Source organism: Melopsittacus undulatus, chromosome 3 (assembly GCF_012275295.1).
Source record: "Melopsittacus undulatus isolate bMelUnd1 chromosome 3, bMelUnd1.mat.Z, whole genome shotgun sequence".
In the NCBI taxonomy this organism is placed as follows: Eukaryota; Metazoa; Chordata; class Aves; order Psittaciformes; family Psittaculidae; genus Melopsittacus; species Melopsittacus undulatus.
Genome location: NC_047529.1, coordinates 18,788,140 through 18,811,109, shown reverse-complemented (window position 1 = coordinate 18,811,109; position 22,970 = coordinate 18,788,140). Strand labels below are relative to the sequence as shown.

Genomic DNA, 22,970 nt, shown 5'->3' with positions numbered 1-22,970 from the left:
GATACTTAAAGCACAGGTGGAATAACAGATGTGTGGTATCCACACTACAGCTTCTGTAGCCCCTGAGCACCTCATACCAAGTCCTGGGGCAGGGGATGAGTGCAAGGTGGTGCCTCAAAGGTGAAAGTGGATGGGGGAGGGACCTTCCAGGGGCACTGCTGCCCAGAAGCATCTTGACTTAGATGGGGTCTGGACTGTTCCTGCACTAGGTTATATCTGGGTCATGATGGAGATGGCTTCCGGGCATCTTAGCTCCTTTCTGTCTTGCACAATTTCCCTGCTGCTTTGCCGAGCCTCAGCACAATAACCTTTGTCTTGCAAACTGATTATAATGTACCACTAAACCCAGATAGTAATTGGGAAGGAAGGATTTAAGTGTTTCGACACATTGAGCCTCTACCAAAATCGCTACCTCTAGTCTTTAACTTTGAGAAGCACAAGGCATGCACAACTGAAGTGGGAGAGGACATGTGCATAAAAATCAGGCACTAAAGCTACAGATTTATTTTACTTAATAATTACTGCAGGATTTGTCTGGCCATAATAATTTCTTTATCTAAGCTTGTTACCCTGGGCTGCCTTTAGCACCAGTGAAAAAAAAATAGGCACTTCTAGGGCACATATTTTAATTCTAAAATAGACATCTAAATAGGTCACATGCATCACATCTTATAAGCACTGATATCTTGAATGCTGATTGTATTTAAACATTTTGATTTAGCATTAGCACTATTACCTCCTTACTGTTCTCATAGCTAGCAGTATTCTCTCTTCCAGAGTATATATATATTCTCCTGTGATTTAAACTGTCAAAGCACTTATCTATATCAAAACAGTGTTTTCAATGAGGCTGGAGCTACAGGTAACCTCAGTCAAGATGATTCAATTCCCGTTGTTTCCAGAAACTCTCATTAAAGGGAAATTACATTGTCACATAAGGTGCAAATGAAACCAAACAGTTTTTCAGCAAAACCAAAATCATATAATCCTATAGTTGATCTTCAAGGTCCCTTCCAACCCAAACCATTCTTTGATTCTGTGATAGTTGATAATACATTATTTAGGGATGCATTTTAGGGATAGAGTGACTACACTTTGGTTTTTGGCAGACTTTTATGACTGTAATATATCATTACAATGCAATGATTCTTTTTGCCACATGTAAGTACACTTAGCCCATGTCCCTGGAAGTTTGCCGGTAGGCCTAGGAATAATTATACAATAAATGTTTGGTAATTAATGTGCCAACTCCAAAAATTACATGTAAAAGTTTGAAATCAAAGGAGTAATAACACTTAATTCTCTTCCAGTTAACCTTCCAGTTATTTGAATGAGTGCTAATTAGATCTAAAAACCATAAGCACACTTTTACACTAATTATAATCTTGATTATGTTGTAATTACAGTTGCAACAGCATAATGAGATTTATTTGTTAACCATTTCAGTGCTTCGAGGAGTGCACATGAGACAGCTGTGGGGAAATCTTGTAGAGCTTACCCACAAAGCCATGGAGATGTTGGCTGCTACTGCTCTGGACCTGTGTCAAATGCCTGGGGGTCAAGGGAGTGAGTTAGAGATCATCACAAAAGCACACAGCTAAGAGCATTTTCAGGAAAGGCAACTGTTTGATCATGTCAAAACCATACTCAGAAGGTCTCTCTGTCAGAAGGGGAAGGCAGAATTGCTCGTGGCTGGCAGTGTGAGTGGCCAACAGCCTGTGAGCTAGCTGCGGTGGTCCCCAAACAGGAGCAGAGGGCAGCATGGATGGAGGCCCCCCAGGCACTGATGGCAATGACGAGGAGGTCCTACTGAACCTTTTGCCTTAGCCTGGTCTTCCTTCCTGTGCCTTGCCTGTGCCCTTCCTCCATGCCTTTAAGCTGTGTCAGTCCTTTCTACAGAGTGCCACCTCTGGCTTAGGGCTGCTGTGCGGTGACCTCTGAGTCACACAAGGAATGCAGGGTGAAGGAAGGGAGTATAGATGACAACAGTATGTCAATAGCAGGCTGAGGCCCTTGGAAATTTTCTTTCATACTCTACCCCAGCCTATCATCACTCCTGTTCCTCCTCTGCAGCCAGCACCCTAAGCACTGAGAAATGCTTATGGGACCCAAATAGTTTATTTTCCCAAGGCCATGAAGCTCTTCATTCTCCTGTGTAACCCCATTCCTCTGCTCCTGAACTCTTGAAAGTGGTGGCACCTCGGGTTCTTTTCTCACCTAAGAGTATACACTTTTGGGTTCTAGACCTCTTTGTATCACACATGGGGATTTTGCCAAGGCAGAGCTCTGCTATTCAGCACCCTCCTGGGCCAATGCAAAAGCTAATGTACAGGGGGAGGAAATTAGGCTTTTTTCCCCCCTTACCTTTCTTAGCAATAGCAGTATTAGGACTTTGAACAGCTAGAAGCAGGACAAACACCCTTTAGAAAAGAAGGAAAAAACATTACTGTTGCTTAAAGCAATGAAACCAGCCTGCAGCAGAACTTCCCTCTTCCCGTCACCGGTGATCCCAGCTGTAGAATAAGGGAGGGGACAACAGAAACCCTGAAAACGGGGAACAGCAGAATTATGTGCTCAGAGCCTGATCCTGCCGTAGGTACCAGGAGCTTGTCTCCTCCCCTGTGAGTTAACCCCACCCTCTTTTTTTATGCTCTGGGCTATTTTGGGCAGGCAGTGAGAACTGCAGCTCTGACAGATGAGATACTGTACCAGAGCACAGCAGCACTTGTTGCTCTGAAGGACTACACAGCCCTAACAGGGACTGCTGCTCTGCTGCCTGCCTTTTCTTATGCTTTTAATTATTCATTTATTAGCGGCAAACTTGTTTTCTGCGCTCGTTTCAAGCCTTATCCTAAAAACAAATGATGTTTTAAGAGCTTTTTGAGAGCTGTTTGGAAGAGAAACCCACCCGCTGTGCAGTTGAAGCCTCCTTTTGCCACTTGGTAGCGGGAGATCAGCCGGTAGCCTTGGGGTGAAAAATGACAGACTCTGTTGCTGCTAATGGGGAAGGAAAGGACCCTGAAATTGAGCTCTTTGTGAAGGTAAGTTGCACTGTGAACTGAACACTGATGTGACTCTCAGATCAGCTCAGCTTCTACTGAATAATCAAACTTTAATTCTCTGGCGCTGAGTGGAAGTGGTGCTTTGACAGCCTGTTATCTCCTGCGCACACGTTAGTACTGCTTTCTCCTTCGTGACATTAGAATTAGGTAATGTTGTGAAGGGAGAGCCAGAGTTCCTGTGTTTTATTGTTATTTCTCCCCTCCTGCGTTTGTCCTGTTATTCTTAGCCTGCTGCCTGCAATGTGCTGTGTCCTAACTTTAGGCTTTTTAGTTTAGCCACTAAGAATCCTGACTTCCTTCTCCAGTTTTGGGAAGAAAGCAAGAAGAGCTGAGGGGTACCCTGGTTTGATACCTCGGCAGAGGCTGTCAGGTCTGAAACACTAACGGAACGTAAACCAAAAAGGATTGAGATAAGCTGACTGTATTCTGATTATTTCCAGCAATACTTTGTTTATTTGTTTTTTTTCCCTAAAAAAAAAAAGAAAAAGAAACCATATTTTGCTCTCAGTTTCCTCAGCCTGAAGCTCATGCTGATTTTATACAAGGGTAACTGAGAACAGGAACTGATATAATGAAAATATAGAAAAATCAGTACATCTGTCACATGGTAACATTTCAGAATGTCCCAAATTGGGTACATCTGTTAGTCTTGGGATAATAAAATCTTGCCATTAAAATCATATGTTCAAACATATTACATATGTATATTACATATACAACCTTATTAACAGCAAACTTCATGCAAACTCTGTCCCAGTGAAGAGCTCAGATTTTTTGATGTTCAGAGCATGTTTGAAAACTCTATGTACATTGAACGTGAAATCCACTATGTACATATGACATGCAGGTGTCTGGTCTCTCAGAGCCTAAACCATACCTGTAAATCAATATGATTATTATCAATATACAGGAGTTACATCAGACCCCTTGTAAACAAAGTACTGAATGACTGGGAAAGCAAATTCCAGCCCCTCCCTTCTGTCAAGTTGAGGGTATATAATTGCTTTGTACTCTCTGATGGATGTTTTGGTCTGTAAGTTGAAATGTCAGCCACATCCATGATGTGTATACATGGCCTTTTCACGCATCTTCCAAAACCAGTCAGTTCAGCGCAGCCTTTCTGACAGAGACAGCATCAAGGCCTTTTTCCTTAGCAAACAGATTTTACAAGAATTTCTGGTTCATAAATGCCCAGTAGATCCTTTGTGTGTTAAAATGGACCAGCATGGGTCCACATATCCAGACAATTTGCCTCCTACAGGCAGTTTCTACCAGAGTGAATTTAATAGAGAGGTTTGTGGGCTAAAAAATAGGTTAGTGGGATTGTTTAGCGCTCTGTTATCACAGATATATTCTGGAATTAAAACGTTTAGCTACTGATTCATTTTAGTGCCCACACTATTTTATTGAGGCTGATACGGGTGTTTGTGATATATGGTGCTTTGACTGCATCAGCTGTTAAAGTGAAGGTCATTGCTCAGATTCATAGCATGAAATTCTGGGTCCATAAGGTACTAGAAAAAATTTGCACTGCATTCAATTGAGCCATGCCATCACCTGAAGATTTATAACTCCAGAAAGAACATTTTTAGTAATGTGACTTCCTGCATAATGTATGTCAGAATTGCGTAAAGACTCTCACATAAAACTTGGAGTTTGCAGAGCTGGAGCAAAAGAATTAATTGGTATCTTCCTGCAGACTTTCCACTTACGCTGAAAAATCACAATACTTGATGTTTTGGAAAGGTGCCATTAATTTAATTAAAAGTCTAAAAAGTTGTATAATGTAACCAGTGTGCAAGTTATACAGCTCAGAAGCTGGAAAATAAAAGAGAAGAACATCCGTCAAGAGGCAAGGAAATTGCTGTAAAGTAGGAGCATGTAAGAGAAACAGAAACAGAAATATCTTCTGGAGCATGAAATTTGTCTGCTCTCGTGGGACCCCACCTGCAGTACTGTGTTCAGCTCTGCCCCCCCAAGACAATGGGGACATGGACCTGTTAGAGTGAATCCAGAGGAGGCCACGAAGATGCTCAGAGGGCTGGAGCAGCTCTGCTATGGAGACAGGCTGTGAGGGCTGGGCTTGTTCAGCCTGGAGAAGACTCCAGGGATACCTTAGAGCAGCTTCCAGTGCCTAAAGGGGCTGACAAGAAATCTGGAGAGGGGCTTTTGACAAGGGCCTATAGGGACAGGAAAAGCAGGAATGGCTTTAAACTGGCAGAGGGGAGATTGACGTCATATGTTAGGAAGAAGTTCTTCACTATGAGGGTGCTGAGGCCCTGGCACAGGTTGCCCAGAGGAGCTGTGGCTGCCCCATCCCTTGCAGTGTTCAAGGCCAGGTTGGATGGGGCTTGGAGAACCTGGTCTAGTGGGAGGTGTCCCTGCCCATGGTGAGGGATTGGAACTGGATGATCCTTAAGGTCCCTTCCAACTGAAACCATTCTGTGGTTCTATACTAAGAGGAGATAAACAGGAGAGAATCTGCAAAGGATAAGGCACTTTGGTTTATGCTGGAATGAACTGAAAGGTGACAATTTCTGTATGAGTAATTTCTGTGTGGGGCAAGTGACAGATCTAAACATACTGAACCACACTTGAGGCCAGTTCAAACAGCAGGAGATGTTGGGGCCAATGAGCATTTCATCACTTGATTTTTGTGGAGCTAATACTTTACTCAAGGAAAAGAGTTCTGTCCTCCACCTTTGAATGAACACACAACCAGAAAAGGCAGAGATCAGTGAGAAAATGTAGGGCAGGAGATGTGGCCTGGAGGAAACTATCTTCCACAAGCACAAACAAACCAGAAAGGGCTGTTTGTCACCTGCCATAGAATCTCTAATAAAAGCAGTTTCTGTCTCAGGTTAAAAAAAAGAAAGGTGTTACACAATTGCTCTATTTCACTTTTCTGTTTCACCTTAAAAAGACAAGTAGATATGTGATTGTAAACAGAAGAGCCGCGCTGTAACCCAATGCAGGTTAGCTATCTCCTGAGCTGTGCAGATAGGCTGGGCACCACCAGGATACAGCTGAGCTGCTCTGGCACAGACAGGTTAAGCGGTTATCACATCTTGTTATCATCCCCATTGATTTTACTCTTATTCTAACAGTGCCCTAACCTGGATCTATGAGATCATTTTGCGAACAAGTGTTTGTTCTTGCAAGAGGTGCTTGATGAGAGTAAACCCTCCCAAATCTGGGGCAGGACACAAGCAGACTGATGGTGAGAACGGGCAAAGGTGAGGTGTGCAGACCTCAGATGGTGCCCCCTTAATCAGATCTGCAGTTTGTGTGAGCAGGCCTTATGTGAACACCGAAACTCTCCAGCTCTGATTCCCCCTCTAAACTTGTTTGACAAGGAACTGGAAGAGGCTGCCAGAGGAAAAGGCTTGCTATGCGGTAGTGCGAGACGCTGGCAGCAGCAGCCCTGGGGAGGTGAGCATCGGGAGGTAGTGCTGGTTCAGTGCTTAACCTGGCTTGTGGTAACTCAGGTTGATCTTAACCTGGAGCAAAGTGTGTCTGTATAAATGACACCCTGTTGGAAGGTTTATTCAGTTTTTCCTGGCAATCTCGCACCTGTATGCTTGAATGTAACGGCTGAACTGGGATGGTGCTCTTTTTACATGCAGTGGTTCAGACTATTAAAATCCATATGGGAGGCTCACAGAATGAGCGGGTCAGTCAGACAGCCTGGCTGTACAGGACACAGCACTCATCCTGCTGATTTAGGGTGCTCCATCAAAAGCCCAGGAGTCACTGCTCTCAGGAGGGTGTAGCTGCCCTTCTCCTCAGCCTTGGACACAGTTATCCCAGAGATTATTCCAGTGAGATGCAGGATTTTTATGCATTCTGGGGTTTCTTTTTGTGCATTTTCTGTTTTTTTTCGAAGAAATTGTGCCTGCCAAAAGATGATTTCAGGCTAACCCTGGTTTGGATTTTGGTGAACTGCTGCTATGTAGCCTTGAAGGAAGATACAAATACAAACGTTACTCCTGGTAACAACCCGTAACTCCTGGTTGGTACAGTCATTCATTCTCTGCTATTAAGGCTCTTGTGGTTTTAATGTATGAGTTTCTCTGATAAGAAATCTCATTTCAGTTTCAGAATTTCAGGGTTATGAAAACAAATAATGACTTTACAAACTGGGAGAGAGAACTTGACAGGAACTTTTTAACCCATTGCATCGGGTTTGCATGGCAAGGTTTTGGTAGCAGGGGGGCTACAGCGGTGGTTTCTGTGAGAAGGTGGTGGCAGCTTCCCCCACATCTGACAGCCAATGCCAGCTGGCTCCAAGATGGACCCACTGCTGGCCAAGGCTGAACCCATCAGCAACAGTGGCAGCACCTCTGGGATAACGTATTTAAGAAAGGGAGAAGGAGCAGTTGTAGCAAGAGAAAGGAGCGAGGATATGTGAGAGCACCATCTCTGCAGACACCAGGGTCAGGGCAGGAGGGGAGGAGGTGCTCCAGGCACCAAGCAGAAATTCCCCTGCAGCCCATGGTGTAGCAAGTGGTGATGCCGGCTGTGGGCTGTGCCTCTGCAGCGCATGGAGGTCCATGGTGGAGCAGATCTCCATCTGCAGCCCATGGAGGACCCCACACTGGAGCAGTTCATGCAGAACTACAGCCTATGGGAAGGACTCATGTTGGAGAAGTTCATGGAGGACTATCTGCTGTGGGAGGGACCCCACGCTGGAGCAGGAGAAGAGTGTGAAGAGTTCTCCCCTGAGGAGGAAGTGGCAGCAGAGACAGTGTGCCATGAACTGACCACAACCCCCATTCCCTGTCCCACTGTGCTGCCTGAGGGAGGAGGTAGAGAATTCAGGAGTGAGGCTGATCCTGGGAAGAAGGGGAGAGCAGGGAAAAGGTGGTTTTAAGATTTAGTTTTATTTCTCATTGCCCTGCTCTGATTTGATTGGTAATAAATGCAACAGATTTCTCAAGCCTGTTTTGCCCATTATGGTAACTGGTGAAGGATTTCTCCCTGCCCTTATCTCAACCCATGAGCCTTTCACAGCATTTTCTTTCCCCTGTCCATCTGAGGAGGGCAGTTATAGAGTAGCTTTGATGGGCACCTAGTGTTGAGCCAAGGGTCAGCTCACCATGCCAGTTGTAATAATACAATTTCTGTAATTTATTTGTTTCAAAGACCGCCCTCGAGAAGAGCAGAAATCAGAATCAGATCTGGAAGGTACAAAGTGAATTTGTGTTTCTTGAGAAATCTGGGTATTTCACTGGGTTTTATGAACTCGGCTCTTGGCTTCCATACAAAATCATTCCTATATTCAGCGAAACTTTCTAGGCAAAGAGGAAATACCAAAGAGAGAAAAGCACAGGGAAGAATAACAATACTGGCACATCTGGTTCAACCTGTCTGGTGCTCAAAGACCAACAATAGCATTTTTTTGGATCCTTGGTCATGAGGTTGGCCAAACCTTTCATGCTTTGAGAGGGACGTAGCCACAGTATAGCATAAATGCATCCTGTCTCTGGCACTTCTCAGCTGTCACCCTGGATGTGGTGTGAGCACAGGGGTTATTATAAACCTTGCATTTTTCATCTCTTCAGAGCTATCAAGCAGGGGTGGGCACCCTGGTTCATGTCTCTTATTTTGGTGAAGCAATGTATGAACACTGGCCTAAGTCTCCTCTTCTGCTGCACTGGCCTTCTGCATTGGTACTGAGGCTACCAACTTTACAAGGTTTACTGGTAGTCTGGAGGAAAATAGCTTTACTAGGTTTGTTTAAACATTTATAAACGTGTTTCATAAGCTCCATGCAGGAAGCTCAAGTGTTTCAGTGTAATTCTGGCTCAGTTCCTATCTTGCTTAGGTCATTTCAAATCATGAGTGACTGGGTTGAGGCCCATAGAGGCTTTATGTATCTATAATGAGCATAAGAAGAGAGTCAGGCTTCCTAAAATTGAACCACAAATTAATAGCGATTCAAAATAATAGCTCCACTACAGACACAGTAAAATCAGGGAAACACTCCCTGGTTGCTTCTCTGGTCTTTTAAGCAAGCCAAAGGTAAATGACAGCCGTAAGTGCCACAGTTTTGTTTCCTCATATAAATCTCTGTGACTACTTGCTTTCTGTTGAACTTGGTAGCAACAGTATCAGTGTTAATTGTAATCAAAGCATCTGATTAAAATAAATCACATTCAAAAGCTTTGTTGAATATCCATAACTTCATTTCTTTAAATGCTTTTAGAAACTGGGTCCCTAATTCAAATGGATAAGACTTCAGAAGTGTCCAGGGTGCGTTATATCCCATGGCCATAAAAGCCAGTCAGGTTTGTAGTGCTGATTTCAGAGGCAGCAGAGTTAGGCCAGTTTAGGTTCCAGAGGGACCTTGACGCACTTGTGAAGTTTAACCAAGGCAAGTGCAAGGTCCTGCACCTGGGTCAGAGCAATCCCAGACACAGCTACAGGTTGGGCAGAGAAGAGATTCAGAGCAGACCCAAAGAGAAGGACTTGGGGGTGTTGGTTGATGAGAAAATGAACATGAGCCAGCTTCAGTGTGTGCTTGCAGCCCAGAAAGCCAACCGTATCCTGGGCTGCATCAAAAGGAGCGTGACCAGCAGGTCAAAGGAGGTGATCCTGCCCCTCTGCTCTGCTTTCGTGAGACCTCACTTGGAGTATTGTGTGCAGTTCTGGTGTCCTCAACATAAAAAGGACATGGAAGTGTTAGAACCAGTCCAGAGGAGGCCACGAGGATGATCAGGGGACTGGAGCACCTCCTGTATGAAGACAGGCTGAGAAAGTTGGGGCTGTTCCAGCCTGGAGAAGAGAAGGCTGCGTGGAGACCTCATAGCAGCCTTCCAGTATCTGAAGGGGGCCTACAGGGATGCTAAGGAGGGACTATTCATTAGGGACTGTAGTGATACGACAAGGGGTAATGGGTTAAAACTTAAAGAGAAGAAGTTTAGACTGGATATAAGGAAGACATTCTTTACTGTGAGGGTGGTGAGGTACTGGAATGGGTTGGCCAGGGAGGTTGTGAATGCTCCATCCCTGGCAGTGTTCAAGGCCAGGTTGGACAGAGCCTTGGGTGATATGGTTTAGTGTGAGGTGTCCTTGTCCATGACAGGGGGATTGGAACTGGCTGATGTTAAGCTCCTTTCCAACCCTAACTATTCTATGATTCAATGATTCTATGATTCTATGTGTATTTGAGATCTTGTTTAAACACCACCAACTAACTCCTTCCTCTGTTACAACTTTTCTGAGTCTGATAGTCAAACCAGGTAAATACAGTGTTTTAATTCTACCATGTAATTCTTATTGTGCCTACTTAGAAATCACCATGAGGATGCTTTCGGTGCTCTATGTTTAGCTGCAGATAGCTTTTTTTCCATCTCTGGCAGCACATATCAGGCTCACAGGTTGTTGTGTCATGGCTTAGTGATGACAGTGAAGCTCCAGTAAGTGTCCCCTGGAAACTATTATTGGCAATATATGGCTCTGCTGTGGCTATTCCCGAACAGCAAATGTCACAGAGATCATTTGACATAACATCCCAAAAATACTCAGGGATCCTTTCCAAAAGAGCCAGTAGGAAGTACGTCTGCCTGTGCTCCAGAGTGCAATGTTAGTATCTGTTCACCTGGCGATGTCAAATATATCTTGATGGAAGGCTGTGTAATGATTGTTTCAGATAGCATATTGATCATTATGGCAACACTATTAGTTCTTGTATGACCCATAATTCCTCAAAATCTCGCAGATACCAGCAAAATAATCCCAGCAACGCTGCAAAGAGGTAACATCAGCATTAGCATTTCCATTTTTCAGGTGAAAGATTTTTCAAATTACTCTTGTTTTAACAAACAGATGTTAAAGGCCTGTGAGTCTCAGTGTCAGTTTTGTACATAAGTAACAGGAAGATTCAATTATCCTTTTTATTTTAGCAAAGGCTGACTCAAAGTCATAGGGACAACCAGCCGGAATAAGGAAGGGTTTGGATTTGTGCTGGATTCATTCTTGTCCTGGTATTCAAATCTATAAATCTTATGTGAACTAGGAAATCAGAGCAGGTACCAAAGGTGTTATAGTAGGTACTTTGAACATAGCTCAAAGTGGTTTCCTTGACACAGTAAAATTTAATGTGGGCAAAGTCCAAAATAATTCCTTGCTCCCTTTCCTTCCTTGGCCTCTCCATTTGTTTGCACTTGTGTATCGGTGGCACACAGTAAAACTCATCAAGATGCAATTTTGATGACACACAGTAAAACTCATCTAGATGCAATAACAATGATATATATTTACATCTGGAGCTATGAGTTAAAAAAATCTGAGATTTTTGTAGGTCTGATGAGTTTAATCAGCATCACGTATTCCTGGCATTATTTTTTATATTACACTTAAGCATTGGAAATTATTACAGTGGAACAGAAATAACTCAAAATGTATTCAGATCCAAAGACAGGAATTTTATCTAATAATACCAAAGGGTAGAACTTTCTGTACCTGATTGCATTTACAGCATGTCATTGCTGTTTGCTATGTGACTTGATTGCAAGTTCACACATAAATGTAGAATGAGGTCCATAGGATGTTTTCTCTGACTCTTTGATTCTTTGTAAATTAGTATTATTCTGTCCCTCTCAATAATAATTCCAAAACTTATCTTTTAGAGTGTTTATGATTTTATATGTATCCTTTTTTATGTATCTTTTTTAATGGTGGTGTTCACTGGCTGAAGTGGATCTTCCATGATATACCACAGAGAAATTGCATAAGTAGAGGTGCTCAGAAAAGAGACTGGGACATGCAGCACCAGAGATACAGTTCTGTAACACATCATAGCATTTTGCTATGTTTTGCCATCTTAAAATTGCCCCTGTGTTCTCAAAATCTGAATCAACATTTTTTGGACTTTGCATTCTATGAACAGGTCAATGTTTCAGCACTTTAATACAAAGCTACACCAACAGCTCCCACCTTTAAAAACTCTGTTTCTAATTACTTTTTTTCCAGCTCTAATCAAACTATGAGAAGGTCCTGCCATGCAAACTTTGCAAGGTATTAGGCTCTGTAATATTAGTAGGTTTCTACCTACATTCTTGCAAGACTTCTATTTAGTTTTCTGCTTTTCTGCCTTCTTCAGCAAGCCAAGGCAAGTTATTCAGGCTGTCCTTGATAAAAGGCTGATAACCAGTCCTTCCCCATCAGAGGTGAATACATTTTGGGAGCAGAGAACATTCTTCACCCTTATTCCGGTATGGCGTACTGAACACCACTTAAAATAGAAAAGGAATATATGATGTGCTCAGGTCTCCAATATAGAGCTGTCTTCTGGCAAAGCATATTGAAAATCTGAATTTCCTAGACATAAAATAAATCAAACCAGATGAAACAGGACATTTGGTCCCAGGTAAGGCCATTAGGTTCTCTATTTAGTATCTGGACATGAGGTAGCTCTAGTGCAGAGTTTGTGGAGTTATGCTGGTACCGCACTGCGTCCAGACAGGTAGTGGTGCTGTGAGAAGATCAGTTTGAGCTAATTGAAATATATTTCAGGAGGGTTGGATTCTAATAACCTATTAATGCTTCAGTAGGACAGCGGGAGTTGAACCAATCCCTTCTATTGCTACTTTGGCATAAATGACATTGTATTAAGGATGAAGTTGCTCAGATAGTGATAATTTGCTCTTCTAAATCCTCATTCTTGATAGTCATTGATTTTGTGCACAGAGCAGAAGACAGAAGCCCATGGCATTCACCTGTATGTGCTTGAATTAATATAACAAGAATTACTAAGCCTAATATTTCAAGGCCAGAGCTTGGTGAGGCCGCATCTGGAATATTGCGTCCAGTTCTGGGCCCTTCAGTTCAAAAAGGCAGGGAATTGCTTGAAAGAGTCCAGCACAGAGCCACAAAGATGATGAAGGGAGTGGAACACCTCCCTTATGAGAGGCTGAGGGAGCTGGGTCTCTTTAGCTTGGGGAAGAGGAGACTGAGGGGTGACCTCATCAGTGTTTACAAATATGTAAAGGGTGGGTGTCAGGATGATGAAGCTAGGTTTTTTTCAGTGATATCCAGTGACAGGACAAGGGACAATGGGTGTAAACTGGAGCATAGGAGTTTCCACGTTAACATCAGGAAGAACTTCTTTACTGTCAGGTGACAGAGCACTGGAACAGGTTGCCCAGGGAGGTTGTGGAGTCTCCTATGTTGGAGATATTCAAGGCCCGCCTGGACAAGTTCCTGTGTGATGTACTCTAGGTTACCCTGCTCTTGCAGGGGGGTTGGACTGGATGATCTTTCGAGGTCCCTTCCAACCCTTGGGATTCTGTGATTCTGTGACTTTCATTTGCTTTAATCTGACTTAATGGTGCTCTGTATGTCCACCCTGGTCCTATGCTTCATCCTTTAGGCATAGCTCTTGTGTCTTCTGTTTTTTACTTAGCACTTAGCGTGACTGATTCAGTGTTCATGTGCCACACCTGCTTAGTAATTCACAGTAAATATTCCATAATAAATACACAAATTATACTAGTCACAACTATGCTTTCGTATTTTTTTCCTTTGCTGTTAGTGGGGAGTGTCAATGTTTAGATTACCTTTTGGCTGGTTATTTTAAGTGCACATGGGTCTAATGTGTGTTTTAATATTGGAAAATATGTAGAGAAGAATAATTTTAAGGCTCAAAAATTCCTTAAGGCAGTCTTTCTCATTGAAGTAAAAGACCAAATGTCACTGACCGCAATATTAAATATAACTGTAGGAGGCTTTTTAATATAGTGATAACAAATATAACAAGACATTAATAGTTAGTTAACGTCAGATAGAGTCAACCTAGAAATAAGCTTAAATAGTAGCTGTAAAGGTGATTAACCATTGGAATGAACCAGCAAAGAAGTCATGACCTTTCTCCTTCTAGTTCAGATCAAGACTAAATATGCTGTAATGAAACTTATATAGTTAAAGTCAATGAAGGAATAAACAAGCCATAAAATCTACAAACCAGGAAGGTACTGCAATGGAGGATATCTTGTCAGACCAGAACAGGGCTTGGTTTAAGCACAGAAGCAATCTTTGATTTCTGTGTCTCTGAAAGATAGCACAAATTTGGTGGAAGCCAGTCTGATAGAAATGATATTCAGAGGCTGCTTGCATGTCTTAAAATATGTGTTGATGTCCTGGATGTGATGGTGGAATATGATTAGTTCAGGCGATGGTTAAATGTGCGATTGCTTATCTTTGTCTGGATATGAAAGGGCCAGAGTTCAGAAGCACCTCCAGAGGTTGAGGAGATGCTGGCTTGGCCAGGGCTCTCAATGCTGTGTCACTGTAGGTCAGACCTCAAGGCTGAGATGAAGGACGAGCTAGACTGGGAGATAAGAGAGCTGAATTCCCTTTGTCTGTCATTGCCTAAGTCATGGCACATCCTTTTGCCTTGGCTTAATTTCCTATGGAAAGTTCGCACCAACATTCATGTTCATATCTGTGTAGCCAGATAGCTTCTCCAGCTAAAATTGCCTTCCATCATTTTTCTTTACATAGAGGAATGGCTATAAAAGCTACTCAAACACTGTGGTTCGACTCCTCACAAAATACTGAATTAATCCTCAGGTCAGGCAGGTGCTTCTCTAGATCAATTGCCAAGCTTATCCTCCCCATGACATTTTGACACCCAAATAAGCATCCTGAACCTCGCCAGGCACGCACATAGCTATTGTTGTTTTGGGTGCTGGCGTGTGTCTGTACCTGTGTATTGTCCAAAACAAGTGGAAATCAGAGAAACCAGCCCTGATGAATTGCTATTGTTGCCAGTGTTTTTCTAGATTGTGATTCAATTTGTGTGGGTCAACAGGCATGTTGTGCTACTGCTTTCCTTTTGCTTTTAGTTGCTGAATGGGCAGCTTCAAACAGATACAAATGAATATCATGGGAGGAAATTAGATTCTTTCACTGCTCTGTGTTTTGTGATGAGCCATTGCTGCTGATTCAGTGTGCAACTGGAGACCTGTTTCATTCATTTATTTTATTTATAGCATTTTTAAGAAGTTCTTCCTGGATGATGAAAGGTTGAATCATGGAATATTCTTGCAGGTTACAGCATGCATCAGAGTGGCTATTCTAGTTGTTTTTCTGTCCCCGGTTGTTTTACCTGTTCAGAACATGCCAAGAGGACCCAGTGCTTCAAATTCCATCATTATTAAGCTGTTTTTTCAGACTTACTTATACTGGCATTTGGGTAATTTTATTTTACTTTTATTCTCTGACTGTTGACTCGCCCATGCAGCTTGACAAGGAACATTCTTTTTGCCTTGATTTACTGAGTCACCTTTTCTTGTATTGAGATTTTCTAACTTCAAATTTTTGGTTTTGTTTGCTTTTTAAAGTCAATGTATCTGTGTCCCCCCATTAAGCTCTAGGTCCACATCTACAGCTGGGTCTTGTTTGAGGTTCAAAAATGATCTGTTGCTTCCTCTGCATTAAACACTCCCCATACTCCAAGATGGAGCCATGAGGATCTTCTCAGAGTGCCTGAATGTAATCTTTTGGGGTTTAGTTCATCTCTAAGTAGATATTTCTTTAAATCCCCCATAAGTCTGACTTCCCAGCATATAGCCTGTAATAAAGGCAGATAAACATGCATGCAGAAAGACTTGTTTCAGATTGGGAAGTATTATCTGCCCATCCTGGTATGCTGAACCCAGCAGGCCTGTGGTATGTTTGTACAGGGACACCTCATTGTCTCACTGGCCTGAGCATGATCTTTGCCTGATGGCCTGATGGTTTGATGTTTGTCTCAAAAGAGATGATTCTGTAAGAATAATAACAACATCAATCAACAACAACAATCATAATAAGAGCAACAATAACAATTTTTAAAGTGCTGATTGTGCACAGCCACTCAGTTCTAACCTTGGAAAACCTGGGAAGTCTGTGACTAGGAAGGGAACTTAAAGGAAGCACGGTCCCACTCCCCTGACAAAGAGAGAAACCTTGAAATACTAATTTTCTTTTCTAGGGGAAGGAAATGCTTCCTTCCTTATTTTGGCCACTCCTCAGCCTTGTCTACACATGTGGCAACACCTTGATGCAGCTCTCATAGGCAAGAAGGGATTTTTCAGAATCGGCCACTGGACATCTCTTCCACTTTGGGCCCTGAGGATTATTAAAAAAAAATGAAAAAAAAAAATATTTAAATATTTTCTTTATTTAAAATTATTTATTTAAATATTGATTTAACATTTATGTAAAGCCCTATCTAGGATCTTTGAGAATGAGTGGAGTTAGTGGTAATCACATTGCACCATGCTGTCAGAAAGAGGGTTATTGTACTGACTGATGCTTAGCTCTTCATTGGGCATGTGAATTTATAGGATTTCTAGGTATTTGTTATTCTTCAAGAACCACCTGTGTGCTTGGCATTTCACAATAGTAGAAAAAGACCTCAATTTCAGAGAAAATTGTAAGTAAAGATGAAAATAATACCTAATTCTTCAGAGCTGAGTCAAGTACTTGGATGGATTTGGCCTAGCTGTACACAAATGTACTTAAAATGTTCAGATATTGTCTTGCCAAATGATAGTTTCTCAATTTCTTCATTAAACTGGAGGTATCAATAAACTTTTCTTAGTTGGTGCTCGGCGTATGGAGTTCAAATGGCATTCTGCAGATTGCAGTTGTTCAGGCTAACAGCTCTCTGGCAGCCTGCAAATGGAAACTGCTGCCTTCTCTGAGCAGGAGTACAGGATAAAACAAAATTCTGCCAGAGAAACTTCTTAAATGAAGCAGGGTGAGAATTAGCCCTTCTCTAGATATGATGGTTAGGCCTGATGACCTGTCTAAGAGCACCCGAAAGGGGGTAAGGTGTGAATTATAATTGATTAACCATGCTGGGAAACAGACTGACCATGCCCCTTAACAGATAGCACAATAAACAGTAAATATAAAATAAATCTCTAAATAAAAAATAGTTTATATAAAATATTAATCTGTAAATTAAAGGTATAGAAATCGTAATGAAGACTAGCAAGATTTTAGATTGATAGCATAAAATCTCTTTCTAACCCATCCAAAATAGCATCTAGGTCTGAAGCACGAGCATGGCATAGGACATACAATGTGTTATTATCACAGCAAAAAATCCAGCTCTATCAGCCCAAACCTGAGTGTTCAGATTAAACTGTGGTGACGGATTTTAGTGACCATTGAGCAAATGTTTTTCTGTAGAAAAACAAGAAGACCAATAAGTTTCAGATGATATTTTGTGTCTGAGAGAAGAAAAGCTGTGAGAAAGAACCTGATTTTAAGAGTGCAAAGCAGTGATTGGTGCTGCAGACCATAAAAGGATCATGAAGCCAGAGGAAAGCAGAATAAAGATTTGATTTAGATTAGATTAGACATTAGGATGAAGTTCTTTCCTGTGAGGGTGGTGAGGCGCTGGCACAGGTTGCCCACAGAAGCTGTGGCTGCCTCATCCCTGGCAGTGTCCAAGGCCAGGTTGGACGGGGCTTTGAGCAGCCTGGTCTAGGGGAAGGTGTCCCTGCCCGTGGAAGGGGGTTGGAACTGGATGAGCTTTAGGGTCCCTTCCAACCCAAACCATTCTGTGATTCTACAATTCTATGACTTACAGATTTTGGTTAAAGACTGTTTTCGGAGGAGGAAAAGGTTGCATCTTCTTATGAGCATGATAATAAATGGGTGAAGGGATTTACAGGGCATGATCTCTGTGTCACACTCCATTTCCACCATATCAGATGGAATTTGTTTAATTTTAATAATGCAACAGGGTGACAATGTCAGAGAAATAGAGAGGGCAATCAGGGGAAGGGACAGGAGGTTTCAGTGTTGCTATCACTGACTTGATCACTGAAGCCAGTGAACAGAATGTGTGGCTGAAAAATAAGGGGCAAAAAGTGAAACAAAATTAAGAAAGTTATTTATTTTTGAAGAGTAAAGAGAGCCAGCAAGAAAAATTTGTAAGAAGGTCAGAGATTGCTTCTAAGACAGGTATGATAGGAAAGAGCAGGATGGAGAAGAGTTTTGCTGTATGATTGTTATGCTGGGGTCACTGCTGGTCTTCTTGGAGAGTGATCCACTTGGAGCATGAGAGAGGGATTTAAGAGTGATAAGAACAAAACAAAAAGATGATACTGGGAATAGACAGCATGGTCAAGGATGCCAGAAGTGAAAGGACAGTAAGAGGTAAAGAGTTACTAGCGAAATTGCAATGGCATAATGAGGTGAGTTTTTGTATAAAGGGAAAAAGAGTAAGAATTGTCTTTATAAATAGCATTGAATTAAACTTAATTAAGCTTTTTTGTGCTGATAACAGGATAAAATGAAATTAAAGGAAATTCAGTCTAAGCATCAAGTTAAAATTTGTTTCGAGAAAATTGTGAAAACTGTTTCCTATAGGAAGTTTGTAAAGCAGCATCACTGGAGCACTTCAAACTGAAGCAAGCAGTATAGACAAAGAGATTTAAGAGATCATCCTGAACTGAGACAGTGGGTGGACAAGAAATGTGATCCTAACTCCACCCCCTGATCCAACTATTTTAATATTTGCATCAATATGCATCAGTTTCAGAAGTCTGTACCTTAAAATACATGTGAATTGTATTTCTACCTGTACACACGCTTATTCAGAAACTCTCAGTAGCTTTTGAAAAACATCATCATTAGGTTTTTTTCCTGATCATTTGATACTGAAAATGCAGCTTGTTTTGCTTTTAGATGAGTCACAAGGAATGTTTGCTTGCTGTGTGTATGTGTTAGACTCTTGTTTTTGTTACAGGTATTTACACTTACAAACTCAGAACTTGCCTGTTGTTTCTTGCTTAAGAAAACATCCAGAGAGATTCACATTCCCCGTCCTTTGTAGATGGCTATCAGAAAAGACTACCTGGTAGTGTAACACCCCTTTAATGCCTAAATTTGACTCTATATCTGTCTAAATGACCAGACAAACAAATACAGCAGTTTTGGCAAAGAAGAAAATATTAAAGGTGAAAAAGTATCACCTGAACAATAAACTCTGTAATGATTTCTCTGTGAGTGTATGGAAACTATAAAAATAATTTATATTGCATTTGTATTCTTATGGCAGTAAGACTTGGTCCAAATGCTGGAAGTATTGCATTGATAAATGATGGGTTTACTGAAGGCATTGTGGGTTGCTTTGGGAAGTCACAATGAGATGTAAACATCAACCCAAAGACCAGCCTGAGCCTGCAGTGTGCTGCTTCCTTGCAATGCAACTTGATCTGCTTTCAGTGAAAGTCGTAAACACTCTCTTATACCCTCTGCAGCTCAGTGAACTTTGGAGGTGCAAAAGGAGACAGAAACACCAAGTCCTGCCCACTGCAGGATAGCACCTGAGAGTTACTGATTGCTCTTTCATCCCTTTAAAAGACACCTATGAACAGTACTTTTATGATGTTTAATAAGATCTAAACTGAGATCATCAAGGGCAGATTATGACCTGTGCTGGGGCTGGTTGATGTGCTAGTAAATGCCTTTATCACTGAGACCTTGCTATTCAGGCCTTTATTTGTAATGCCTGCAAGTGACTCTCTCTTCTAATAGTGCAAATAAAGTCATGGAATTTCAATAAATAATTCAGCCCTGGATCTGATTTCAGGTTCAGCATTAACTTTCAGCACCTGGCCGCTGTTATTTGTTAGTCTGATATGCTGCTCAGAGGCATGGAAATTTGGCTGCAATTCATCAACATTTGCAGAATATACTACATGACCAGATTACTGTCCCTGGCTCAGAGGCTTTTAACAGACATTCAAGTTCCAGATGTGCACAAGTGTAATTCTTACAAGAAAACCTGCATAGAGGGTTCTGGTAATAAGATCTGAAGCTCTGCATAGAGCTTCCTTTGGAGAAATGACTCCTTCATTTGCACCTGATCTCTACCAGGAACAGGAATAATTTGGCTATAATTTGCATTGCCTGTGATAGCTTTTGACAATGATCTATTCCTCATTTTATTTTCTGCAGCTTTCCTAGGGGAATGATTTTTATATATCTAGTCAGCTCTCAGGATATAGAATCATCAATATTTAAAATTATTATAATTGGTGCTTTATGAATAGCTAAACTGGGTTAATTCCTACATTCTGTCTCCAGAGCCCGTAAAATGACTTGTGGTTTTAGTCACTTATTTGAAAGAATCCAGTGAATCTGAAGTGTGACTGTACTCTAAGTCAGTGGAATATTTGTCATTAGCGGGAATATTTTGTATGAATATTGATTGTTATGGAATTAGATCAAGTGTATGAGAGTATAATCCAGTACTAGCTCTGCCAGTAAAAGGCAAAACCAGAATATGGAGCTACAGACATAAGTTTCCAAAATGTAGGAGTTGTATTCTGTATCTGCAGAGCATGAACACCCATCCAGTATGAATACATAACAGGATAAGTTTATTTGTCTTTAAAAAGGATTGTGACTTTCCTGTTCAAAGTCCTTACCTCTTCCTATGAGATACACTGTTGTACCCGAGATAACCAAGCAGTAGCTGATGTTTGAGCACCTCTATTGACTTTTACTAAAATTGTGATGATTTTCTGAGTACAGCTGTGGATTCCTCAAATTCTGTGACTAAGACTCCTTACAGCACCTAAACCCATATATAGAAATGCAACTGACGGATAAAAACCCCCACAAAACAGAAAACAAAATCTATATAAGTGATGAGGCAAGTTATCTACCTTTAGCAAAACCCTACAGACGTGAGGTTTGTGGTTGCCTTCCACGGGAGTTTCACCCTGCAGTGCAAGCATATACCGCTAGAGGGGATTTTACTACCACTCTAGCATACGTCTACCCCGAAAAACCTTCCAAAACATATGTTCTAGTTCAAAGACAAGATGTTGGCTACAGGCTGAGTGAAATCTGTGTTTGTATTACGCAAAAGGTCAGGAAAGATTATTTTAATTGTCCCTTCTGGCCATTAAACTTATGAGTGAAATTCTGGCCCCATCAAAGTCACGGGCAAAATTCCCATGGACTGCACTGGGGACAGACTTCATTCTGTGCAGGTCAGAGGAAAGCAAAGGTGTATCCCACCAAGCATCTAGCTAGGACAGCTTTATTGTCAGTCATTAATATATACTGTTAGAAAGGATTTTTAAAGCATCCTGTGCATCAGGAGGAAATAAATTGAGACCAGTTTTACCAACCTTTTTTCTCTTGATTTCTTCAAAGCTTCCACTAATGCAGATTACACAACCTCCTTAGAAAGCCTCCTTTGTGTTTTGTTAGTCCTATAATTACACCGGATTTTTTCCCTCTAAAGTTTTATTGTTGCAAATTAAGCAAAATACTTAATCCTATTCTCTATGAGCATGAGCAACAATGGATCATCATCCAATTTGTAAAATAGTCTTGTATATGCTTGAAGACTGTTATGTAGTGGTAGGACATTGCATGTACATTGCATTATGTTGTTGCCGTTGCTTGTAGTTGCATACACTGTTCATTCATAATCGCCATGCTTGTGATTTATGTAAAACCTCCTTTGCAGTCTCTTCCTTTGTAAAACCTCAGCAGCTTTTCCTATTCTGCATCTGTACATTAGATTTTGTTCTTCTTATGTCTTGTACCTTGACGTTTACTTTCCTAAATTCCATTTAAGTGATTACTGTATTTTGTTCAAATTCCTTAGCACCACTTTGGAGTCTGCTCCTCTGCTGGGACATAACAATAACATCTTCATGTTTGTTGCTGTCAGGAAACTCAAGATTCTGTCTATTCCTTCCTCCATTTTGCTAATGGAAACATTAAATATGACTCATCTTGTTGCAGACCTTTCTGGTACCTCTATTTGTTATGTTTCCAGACTAACAGAAAACTTGATTATTACTGTTTCAGAACTATTTTTTCAACCACTTATACAAGCACTTTGCAGAGATTTCTTTCTATTTCCCCACTTTGTTTAGGAAAATACGGTCTGGAACTCTGTCAGAAACCTTACAGAAGTCAGCTTCTAGGTAACGGCTGCTTCCTTCCTAGCCACTGTGCTTGGTAGAGAACATTTGCTTGGTTTAGTGTAATTTGTTCCTTAAAGTCCATATTGCCTTTCTTTATCAATTTTAGATTTCCCCGTGTGCTTGTGAGCTTACTGTTTAATCATTTGTTCCAGTATCTTTTATGTGCTAAGCTAAGATACCTGTCATTTCTTGAGATCTTTTGTTGCTCCTGTGGTATCTCACAATGTGTTATTGATGGGTCCCCCAAAAGCAAAGCTTTTAAAACCTATTCTCTGTGATTACATCTAGTGGCTAATGTGGGAACACAGGATCCTGTGCCATGATGCTGGTGAATGATGGGATCACAACTGTCTTATTAGGTTGGGAAAGGCTCTGGAAGAAGCGTAAAGGATGATTGGTATTAGTCCATCAAGCCAAGACAGAAACATAGATTTCCAGTTCACTATGTCCAGTAGCCCATGACCTTTGTGCACAAATCTGCTAACAAGAACTGTGATGAGAATGGCAATTTTGAGTTTTGAAGAATTTCAAGGTTTTGCTCTGAGTCTAAGCCCCACATTTTGAAACCTTCACAATGTTGTTGAAGAGAAGCTCAATGTTCTCTCTGAGGGGGGAAGCTGAAAGAGGGTCACTAGTTTGCACAGGAAATTTTGGCTGATGGGTGGGCCATGGGGCAGCCAGAAGCCCTGGCTGAGCTGCACACTGGGGCTGGGACCCTGTGGTCTTCTGACTTTGCACAGTCCCAGCACCTTGCCCATGCTCCAGCTGGACTGCAGGCGAGAGCCACAGATCAGGACTCTAGGCTATTTCCAAGGTGGTTTGGCTAAAGCTATTGCACATCTCTACCAGGTATTTGACAAACCCCAAGTGTGCTCCTCCAAAGAATATTCCTCCAGTGGAGAAGCTATTCCTTCTAGGTGGCTCATGGCCTGATTTTCCAAGTGTT

General features: G+C 41.6%; 1 protein-coding gene across 1 annotated transcript in view; it reads left to right on the top strand.

The window, feature by feature from the left end:
- The first annotated feature begins 2,947 nt into the window (after positions 1–2,947).
- Positions 2,948–22,970, top strand: part of CLIC5 (chloride intracellular channel 5) — a 53,455-nt gene continuing 33,432 nt past the window's right edge. The window contains exon 1 of the mRNA XM_005146421.3: positions 2,948–3,041. Coding sequence (XP_005146478.1) covers positions 2,979–3,041 — 63 coding nt within the window. The 5' untranslated portion in view covers positions 2,948–2,978. The remainder of the gene's footprint in view (positions 3,042–22,970) is intronic.